A 10614-nucleotide genomic window follows, 5' to 3' on the forward strand; every position below is an offset into this window, starting at 1 on the left:
GGGGAGGCATGGCCAAGGAACAGAAAGGCCTCTGTGTCTAGAAAGCAGGGTGGAAGAAAGCAGAAGGAGAGCACAAGGGGATATAAAGATGGAGGGAGGAGCAGATTTGGGGCAAAGAAGTGGAGCCAAGAATACTGTCTGCATATGTGAGTGCAGACCCATTACATATCCAGGGTAGATGAGCATCAGCACCAGGGAGGTGACTCCAAAGCCCGGGCAGGAGCTGAGACTGAAGATAAGGACTTAGGAGACACTGGAATCCAGGTGCCCTTTAAGGACCCTAGACCTGAGATCATGTAGGAGTCATTAGAGAATAAGAAATCAACAGTGTGTATGTGGAGACAGAACATCATAATATATCTTTAAAGATATATTATTAAACTATGATTTGTGCAAAAGGTAAGGCTTTAAAAATTATGCATAATCTTAAGTTGTCATATGTACTATTTTAAAGGAACAGAGTTCATTTTAAGGAAGCCTATTGTTGAGTTATCATGTGAAACAAAACCTTCATATTAAAATGCCAATAGTAATTAGGGAAATAAAGGGAAGGGACAGGAACGGGGAATAGGAAGGACAGTAGAATTAATTGGACATAACCTTCCTAGGCCTGTATTTGAATACACAACCAAGGTTGCTTCACATCATGTGCAACCATAGAATAGGATCCTAATTAGAATAAATTATACACCATGTATGTATAATATGCCAAAATACATTCTACGGTCATGTATATCTAAAAAGAACAAATAAAATTTTAAACGCCAATTAATAACCTGTAAAATATTTTTGGGAATTCAGTTATTTATGTGTGAGGTGGTAGCATTTTAAGTGGGTCATGGGTTGATAGACACAGATAGAAAATGTTGTGGCTTCACAAGTGAACACAGAGACTATCAAAAAATTCATTTGATGCACATAAGAAATATCAGTGAAAAAATGTTTAAAAGGAAAGAAAACCTTAGATGAGAGAGTAATTTACTCTCAAGCCCCTCAGACTGTTGCCTCCTTACTTTATGCACCCTGAAGATTTCTCTTTCCTCCTCAGCCTAGTCCCAGCCTGGTTCATTCCTTTTAATTTGCCTAAAAATGCACATTTCTTTTCATTTATTCAAAAGACTGAAATTTGGAAATATGCGTATATCAATTAAAATGTTGATATCTAAAACATAAAGTCCCAATTGAGGTACTTTGGTTTAAAGAAGCCTGAAAATTTTACAAATGCATGACCTAACAGAAATGAAAGTAAATAGATCTCAACTAATTTTCATCTCATAATTTATCTTACATACATGTGTAACTGGTTCTTGAAAGATCATTTTGAAAGTTAAGAATATTTCAACACTGCGTCACAAAACTGAAGCTGTGTTTAATTTTCAGGTCTCTTTACAAGTGTCTTTCCTCTTCTGTCAATGACAGGAACAGAAAGAGAGACTTCATAATAAAATACTAATAAATACACACAAAAATTCATTCAAAGATCAATTTTGTTTTGGAGACTTTACACAAGTGCGAGGGATTTTCCAAGTAAGAACTGAAACTCTTAAAATAATCTGTGGCTTGAAAAAAATACATTTACATATTAAATAAGTGATCAAAGAGTAAGCAATTTTAGCAGATAATCCATTCCTATGATTCCTTAAGTGTATTGTTTGTAATAGCATAGATACATTATAAATATGAAATTTATAGATATTTATTAAATTCTAAGTGGCAAATACATAGGACTTCAAGAATAGTGGTTTTCTAATTGACATTTTAGGTTTATTCGAAAAGAGAATGTAGTAAACTGAATAAATAAATCAAGAGAAAATAAAAGAGTAAAGCAGAATAGACTGAAGAGAAATGTAGCTTGCTCAGTGACAGAACTAAATGAACAATTTTCTTTTAATCATTCACATCCCTCAGTCTGATTGACTTGTTAAATAATTAGCTGTTTATGGAAAACTTACTTTTCAACAGCCAAAGGATCTTATTTCAAAGATCAAAAAAAAAAAAACTATAATTACAAAAAGTAGACATTTTAATCCTAAAAATACTATAATTAAAATTAACTTTTTAATTCCAACTAAACTAAATAAACCATGTCATCTGAAAAACCATTTCAAATTCCTATTACATATTATAACATGCTAATAAAATCAGGATGAATGAAACTAGCAAAATCTGTACTTTTCCATAAATAACTATATGAAAACTTGAAAAAAGAACTAAGCACTGTAGAAGAAACAACTAAATAGTAGAAGAAACAACTAAAACATTTTTAATGTCAGTTGGGGAGTTATCTCATCACTCAATATGGGCCAAATAAATAAATAAAATGAGAAGAAGGATGGCAAAGAAAGAAACTCATTAGAAAACAAAACAATGATCAAAGTAACAGTATTTGCACAGAATTTAGAGAGGCTTGAGACCAGAGGCAGACAAAAAAAACAAAACAAAACAAAAAAAAACCCTGGAAGAACAGAAACAGAAGAAAAGACAAGGGACAAAGTTAAGCAGCACACTGGTACTGAGGACAACAAAGTCATCATTCAGTTCAGGCTTCAGAGTGTCTTACCTGAGTGAGGACCGCAAATGACACACAGGGCCAAGAAGAAGAGAAGGTGAGGGAGGGGACACAGCTTCCATTTCCAATGGCAGCTCCACATTCGATTTGAGTGAAACATCCTGCAAAAGAAAGAAAGGCACCATCCGACACTGTACCTTAATTATGACAACGTCATAAGGTGGGTTTCAGCAGCGACTGGAGAACAGAAACCTTTTCCAGTCTTGCTTTCGAATAAAGAAGGAGTATATTTATATTGATGGATTGACTGATGCATGCTAGGGGTCAAACCCAGCAGCTGGTGTGTGCTACACAAGTACTCTAACCCCTAGCCACACACCCAGCCCAAGAAGAAATTTCAATGATGACAACATCCTAATCACCTTCTTCAAGATGGCAAAAGAAAAAAAATCCATGAATTTTATTTGATACTTGATGACATTCACCTAATCAGAATACACACACACACACACACACACACACACACACAGAGTAGGTGATTTCTGGGTGAAAATGAGTAAAGAAATGATTCAGGAAAAATCATTATTTAAAAAAAAAAGAAAAGAATTTCAGTTTCAGTCTATTCTGCCTCTCCAGTTGCACACCCATCTGGGTAGCAAGAGGATGTTTATATAGATGTCTTCCATAATCTCCCAAAAATGTCAACTGTAAGGAAATATTTTCATTTTATAGCATGTTCTGCTTTACAGGTATTTAAGTAAAATTAAATTGATTAAGGTCTTTCCCTAAAATGAGGCAGTGAAGCATTAATATTTGAAAAAAAATTGATATCTTATTATAATAATAGATACTGATGTTTTTAAATGGCTAGAAAATGCCAAATATTACAGACACTAGTAAATAACATATAGAGGGGAGCTGTGTAGTAACTCTCAAATACTCCTTGTGCATAATGGTCTCAGCTTAAATTTATAGTCATATTTAATAAAGCTTTAGAAAGAAACATCCATATAATCTTTGCTCAAAATAGTAGTATGATGTATTTCATTGATTCAGCACCTTCAAAAGAGGCAAGCCAATTAAGGGGGCAGTGAGTCTAAAATCCAGTTACCAGTAAGGAACCACACAGGGCGTTGATGAGCAGGAGAGATATGAGGAGGCACTCAGGTAGTGAAACAGCAGTATAAAATCTCCAGCTCTTAAATTCCTGGAAGAGAAAGCTAGTTTGCCTATAGTGGTAACTGACAGTCATTTCTAAAATGAAGAGTAAACTATAAAATACTTGAGGGTCAGGAGGATCGAGAGTTCAAAGCCAGCCTCAGCAAAAGCAAGTAGATTTCAGACTACAAAAATCAACACACAAAAGTTAGTAGCATTTCTATATACTAATAATGAACTATCTGAAAAAGAACTTAAGAAAAAATGTCATTTGCAATGTGCTAAGCAACTCAGTAAGACCCTGTCTCTAAACATAATACAAAAAAGGGCTGAGGATGTGGCTCAGTGGTTGAGTGCCCCAGTACCCCCGCCACACACACACCCCAAAAAAGATACTTGAGGGCCACTGAGAAACCTTCCTTAAAGTCTGAAGATTGCTTACCTGGGTAAAACCTATATATTAACACAAAACCCAAAAATCACTAGAGGAGAAATACTCGAATGAGCAAAGCACATATCAAGTGATTCCTGCACTTGCCTCAAGCCACAATTTTTTAACTGAAGCAAAGGCTACCTCATAGCAAACAGAACAAATGTTAGAGTCAGAGAGACCTGGGCTCTTCATTTAGGAACTTTACAATCCTTGAAACATTTACTTTATCACTTGAACTTCCTTTATTTCATCTGTAAAATAAGGAACAGCAATATCCCTAGTCCAGAGAGTTATTGAGATGATCAAATAAGATAATGTCTTGGCACTCAGTGAGTGTTCAGTAAATATTAGCTATTGTTACCACCATCCCAGACTCTAACATAAGTGTGATATTCTGTTTACAGTGAAAGCCAAGGAACCGATTTAAACAAGAATGGACAACAGGCTTAATCCTGTCAGCCAACACCAATCATCTGATTTATAACCACTTCTAGAATCACCTGGGAACCAAACTCAAAAAAGTTATTCATGTCTGCTAGGAAGACAGTGTCTGAATCTCATGTCAGATTTTTATATTTACTAAACCTTAATTTTCAGCAACAGGCAGCTTTATTGTTGAAAATTCTAAGCTAGGACAAGGTTAAGATCTGAAGGGACTATTTTGTATGGAAGATGATAATGTTTTTGAATTCATTCACCCAAAATATCTGAAGCTAAAATCAGCTGCTGCAAATGAGAATCATGCTTTAGTAAGTAAGTAATAATAGATGTGGACTTTGGAGAACCATAGACTTACATCCTGGTCCCTCTGTTAACTTGTGGTTTGGGGGCAGGTACTTAAACTCTAAGCTCTTTTCCTCATCTGGTAAATAGGCTACCAAATTACCCACCAAAAAGAACTGGAGACAACAGTTCATGCATTTAGTAGGGGCTTGTAAAAGAGTAGACTATAGTTCTGTCTCATAGAAACCTCACATATTTAGAAGAATAGTCTGTTTTCTATTGATGCTGGATGAATAAGGTGTTCCCCATTCATGCTGTGAATGAATAAACAGGCTTCTAAAACAAAAGTACAATTATATATTCAAAGAAATTTAGAGCTGAAGTCTAACCTCATTTCACAGAGGAAGAAACTGACGTCCAGTAAAATAAAAGGGGAGACCAATCAAGCCTGACTGCCAGCCTTCCAGATATTAACAGAGAGAAGTATCAGACCAAGAGAACTAACTCCGAGCTTCTTCCTCTTCATAACACATGACAATTCTCCTTTATCAATATGTGAATGATGTTTATATAGTTCCTACATGGTCTAGCCAACGTTCAGGGAATCATGCTCCCGAGCTTGGCTTCTCAATAGAGTTTTGTGTATAATGTTTTCATGTAACTTTTCCTTTGCTATAAAAGGTTCTGACATTTAGGGATTCCATATCCAGTCCTGGTTTTACCAAAGCTTTCTGAAATCCTATCAGGTAATGGCTTCAACTGATGACCAAGGCTTGATACATTCCAGGGCTGCTCAAGACTCTGTCAACTCAGACAGAAAAGAAGCCCAGGACCAAGAAAGCAATTGTAACCAGACATGCATCACATGACCCATCAACTTTCATCCATTTTACTGTTTACTGAAGAACAGAAAAAAAATAAAGTAAGAATAGAACAGAGGAAGGAAAGCACTATGGGTCTTCTCAAGGGATCACTTGGCCAACACACATCCCTGAGATTTAAACAACTTTCTCACAAGAGTGGAAAATCCTGGGTTACTAAGGTTCTCAATAGGAACTATTAAAAAAACAGTATACATGATTGTATCATTTTTATTGTGGCCTCAAAGTTCTGTGGAGGAAAGCAGGAACACTGTTAAGTAAAAGAGAGTGGTAGATTTGGATAATCTGAAAGGAATCTTAAAATTATATAATATAATCTATCATCTCATAGGTGAGAAAATTAAGATACTGAACTATGTGCCCAAGATCACAGAATCAGTGGTGACACAGTCCAAAACTCTTTGTGTTACCTAGAATCTACTCAGCTCCTCTACCTGTATTGCAAACTTGTTCCACTTTTCAATATGTACAGGCTACAAAACACAACATGCTTGGGTCCTGTTTCAGGAAGCTTTAAAATGTAACCACTTACAGCAATTAATTTAAATCTAAGTATAACCCCCTTGAAGGCACAATTTCATCCAAATTCATCACTGAAATAATCTAAGAAACCTACCATCTTGCATTTCTCTACTCTTAGTGGTTTTCCCCAAAGTCACAAATTAAAAAGAAATTAGAGAAGAAATTTTGAAGTCAGTAGAAAAATTGATAAAGTACTAATTTTATTATCACCAGCAATAGCAATCACTTCCTTGCCCATATGCCAACTGTGTTTCTCTGGCAAATCTTTTCATAAAAGGGGTTGAGTGAGTGGCAGAGAATACCTTCATTATTCAAGAGTGAAAAGAATAGCAATTTAGTTTATTCAAGTCTGTTCATAATGGTATTTTTTGTTCTGGTTAGATATCATGTTCCTGAGCCTAAGCAATGTATCAAAAAAAAGAAAAAGGAGGAGGAGGAGGAGAAGGAGGAAGAAAGGGAAAGAAAGGAAGGAAGGAAGGAAGGAGAAAAGTGCTACTCTACTTTCAGTGTAAGTCCTTTGACGATGTTGGGTTCACTCCCACTTCAAAAACACTGGCTTGATTCTCAAAATCTTCACAAATCTTAAATGTTATTTAACAGTAAAATGCATAATTGACTTATACGATAGGTGAGATTAAGTCAACCTAGAGAATTACATTCATATACACCAGATGAATACAGGTAAAACAGGAAATTGGAGGCAAGAGAGGTAGACTGATTCTGATTTTGTACTCTAGTTTTACAAAATCTTCTTAATGGGTATCCTGGGTAAAAGATATGTGGAATCTTTATGCATTTTTGTTTACAACTATATTTGAATCTATAAATATCTTCACATTTTCAATTAAAAAGGTAGACCTGGGAGCTCTGACGTATACAACTTACTCTCAATTGATTCTGAAAAACATTACCTCTTATAAGAAGAGAGTGATAAAACAATTTGAGTCAATATTCATAATAGATGGTCCTATGTAAAGGGTATACAGGCATATACTTTGTATTATTTGTATTCTTGCAGCCTTCTTGTAGATTTAAAATTATTTCTGAAAGAGTTAAATGCACACACTGACGTGTATCAGTGTTTTTGTTTCATGACACTCATTTCTGTTATTATTGCTTTAGTCATTGTAAGTTTGATAGAAGAAGTAGTGTCTCATTTGGATTTGCTTTATTTGGTTTGGCATGTTCAAGTCATTTGTATACTTTTCTATTACAATGTAAATATTTCCCTGACTTGTGATTTAAAAAAAAAACAAAAAAAAAAAAACGATTTTATATTAAATGTTAAGCCTTTGTCTTATTTTCTTATTTGCTTTGTTTTAAATTAATCTTAAAGGTTTTAAGACCTCCTAAATCATTTGATTCTGAGTAATGCTTTTAAAAGTATGAAAGATGGTACTCAGGAAGCCACACTCAAGTTTTACTGCTTTTAGTTGCAACTGATATATCCTTTAAAAATTATGACTCCAGCCACTAGTATACCCTTAATGTCATCTTATGTAGATAACATAATGTCATTCAATTAGAAATGAACATGGAAAGACAAAGTTTTTGCCCATGTATACCACACACTTTAAAGAGTCTCTATTTAGTCTAAATTCTAAATAGTTTCTTTAAACTTTTAATCATCACATTAGAAATATAAACACTGCAAGATACATAGGCAGTTAGAAAAGTGGTCAGTTTTAAAGAAGCATTTGTCAGTTTATTTTTAATATATAAACTGAATCTCTTTCAAATCATTATTTCCAGAAATCAGAGTGACGTGTCCAGTTAGGCAGTAAAACTACAGGCTTCTAATATTTCCCATAAGCCAACAGACAATAGCCTCATTCACCATTCACCCTGGAAAAGCACAATGCCATGTAATTTATATAAGCCATAAATGGAACAGTAGCTTCATGTAGCTTGAGACCAACTAATGCAAGTTTGCTAAATCTATTCAGTGTCTCAGGATATGAAAAAATACATAGTCACTAAAACTCCTAACCATATTTTAAATGTATAATTTCAGTATTTGAGTGCAATAATATACCAATATTCTTTCTCTCAAAGGAATAGACAGAATATACATTTCAATAGTTTGTGTAGTTGAAGCTACTAAAATTTAAAAGATAATAAGATTATGTCCTCCATTTACAACAAGAGAGTAGAACTATTTACATTGTAAAGGTTGGCATTATTTCCACATAACATGCCAATATCTAAAAAGTATCATAACTTCTTAAACTGTTCCACATTAATTATAAATAACAAAATAAAAATTAATTACAATCTGGAAGTAGAAAAACTTTCAGTCAAAATAGCTCAATAAAGAAACACAAACCTTGTCATTGAATATTAATGCTTTCATTCTAACAAAATCTGCATTTTAACCACATAGCATTCAAATAAATTATATAATTTAATTTCATTATCAATAATTTTATATTACCTGTTGATCAGTCTCGTTTTAAAACTTGTATTCTTTATTTTAAAACTTGTATTCTTCTTTTTAAGTGTAATATGCTTTTCCCTCATAAACTATCAATATCTAGGAAGGCTGAAAGGAAACTAGATAAACATCTGCTGTTAAAAACCCTAGAATATTTTCAGGAAAAACTGAAGTTGAAAACAAACTCATATTCATTCAAAAGTAAGTTGCCTGTACGAGAAAAAGTCTTATGTTAGACTATTGGCTGTATTCCAAAATAAATTCTTTTGAATTATACCTTACAGATTCTACTGGCATCAATGAAGCTTGAAAACTCACAGGTGTGGAATTAATAAAACTAAGTGGTTCGTTTCTAATTACAATGCACACTACCAAGAACAAACCAGCAGAGCGCTGGTCTTGTTGGTACCATGCTTTCTCCTACTTTAAAAACGTGTGCTGGGGGAGGGGGCGAGGGGAGAGTGCTGGGAAGAAGGGAAAAGCCTTTTCCTAAAGCACTGAACTGAAAAGAAGCTCAAGTAGAACTGAATTAGGATCCAGTAGTTGGTGGAGATAAAGTGATTATCAATTTCTAGAAAAGTGTACATTAGCTACTAGAAGTGGGTGAAATGTCTGTCAGGGTGCTTGCCCAAGAACAAATAAAACTCCAGAAGGAAAATTACATATTACAAGGAAAAGTAACTGCTTAGTTGGCCACAAAAATAAGCTTGGCTCTTCTGAGAACAATCTTTGTTTTTCCATTCTGGAAGGCAGGCAGTGGTGCTCAGCCACCCTTTCCCAGGGTCCTCCAAGGCACCTCACCGCTTGGATGACAGTTCCATAGAAGCTCAGCCTTTTAGGTTTCTCTAACAGTTTCAGTTCCCACAGACCACACTTACAATTCTATAGGACGTCTCTATCACATAACATGACATATTCATTAATTATTTTTAAACCCCAAAGCACACTGAGAACATTTTCTTAAGGAATAAAAAGAAAGCAAAAACACTATTCAAATACCCCCAGAGATCCAAGAATAAGTTCTACAGTCAATGGTGACGAGGTGCAAAATCAACATTTTCCGGGAATTCCAGTACCTTCCAAGTCCCCAGGTGTTGATCCCGTAGCACGCTGGCTTGGCAGGGCCCGGGCCCAGGACTGATCGTCCGTCGGTGCTGGTTACTCCTTGTTTAATTTGAATCGAAAACACGTTTTCCCCATTCTTGAAACCCTGCCCTTTTTATTATGCTTTCCGCCGCCCAAATGTGAGGTTCACCTCTCGCTTGGGGGCGGGGGAGGGGGGTATGGGGGGAGAAAGCCGCACACACAAGTCACAGCTCCGTTTGGCAAAGCTCACTCCACAGTTCCCCGAGGGGCAAAGTGAAGACAAACCGGTTTATTATGTCAATGAAGCTGAAGTCCTTAACAAAATCATTTAGTTAGCGGGGGGGGGGGGGGGGGGGGACAGAGAAGGTGTGAAGGAATTCTGGGCTGAGAAGGGAGACTTACTTACATATTGGCATTACTGCGCGGAGGTCCCTTGAGGCCTCTTGGTCATCCTCCACCACTTGCGGCGCTCCGCTGCCCCGAGCTCCACGCTCCGCCAAGGGGACCCCTGCGCCTGGGCCGAGCGTGGCGGCTGGACCCTCCGTCACGCCCTTTCTGGAGAGTTCATCGGGTTTCCCGGCAGCTGGCTGCTCCACGCCCGCGCTCAGGGCGGCGCAAGGTGGACCCCGGGCGCGGCGGAGTTCAAGAGCGAATCCTGTGCGCGAGGGGGCGGGCGGCCGGCAGGTTCCTCCTCGCCCAGAAGTTTAAGAGTCAGGGCGAGACGCTGAGGCTGCAGGGTCAGCCTCTGAGACGGAGGAGTGCGACCCGCCGTCCTCGCCCCCGCTGGGTGAGGTGGGTCTTGGTCCCCCGCTTTGGGGCTCTGGGCTCCCGGCTTGCGCGAGTCGCTCTCCCCCGGCCGCCGATCCGC

The 10614-nt window shown here is 36.9% G+C and overlaps 1 protein-coding gene across 3 annotated transcripts in view; it reads right to left on the bottom strand.

Moving 5' to 3' along the window:
* Window positions 1-10334, bottom strand: part of Adgrg6 (adhesion G protein-coupled receptor G6) — a 135703-nt gene extending 125369 nt beyond the window's left edge. For all 3 annotated transcript variants that reach the window (XM_071612983.1, XM_027938445.2, XM_071612985.1), the window contains exons 1-2: window positions 10153-10334; window positions 2561-2670 (exon numbers count right to left, since the gene is read on the bottom strand). In XM_071612983.1, the coding sequence (XP_071469084.1) occupies window positions 2561-2670; window positions 10153-10154 (112 nt within the window). In that variant the 5' untranslated portion in view covers window positions 10155-10334. The remainder of the gene's footprint in view (window positions 1-2560; window positions 2671-10152) is intronic.
* Between the last annotated feature and the right edge of the window lie 280 nt (window positions 10335-10614).

Source organism: Marmota flaviventris, chromosome 6, assembly GCF_047511675.1.
Source record: "Marmota flaviventris isolate mMarFla1 chromosome 6, mMarFla1.hap1, whole genome shotgun sequence".
NCBI classification, from domain to species: Eukaryota; Metazoa; Chordata; class Mammalia; order Rodentia; family Sciuridae; genus Marmota; species Marmota flaviventris.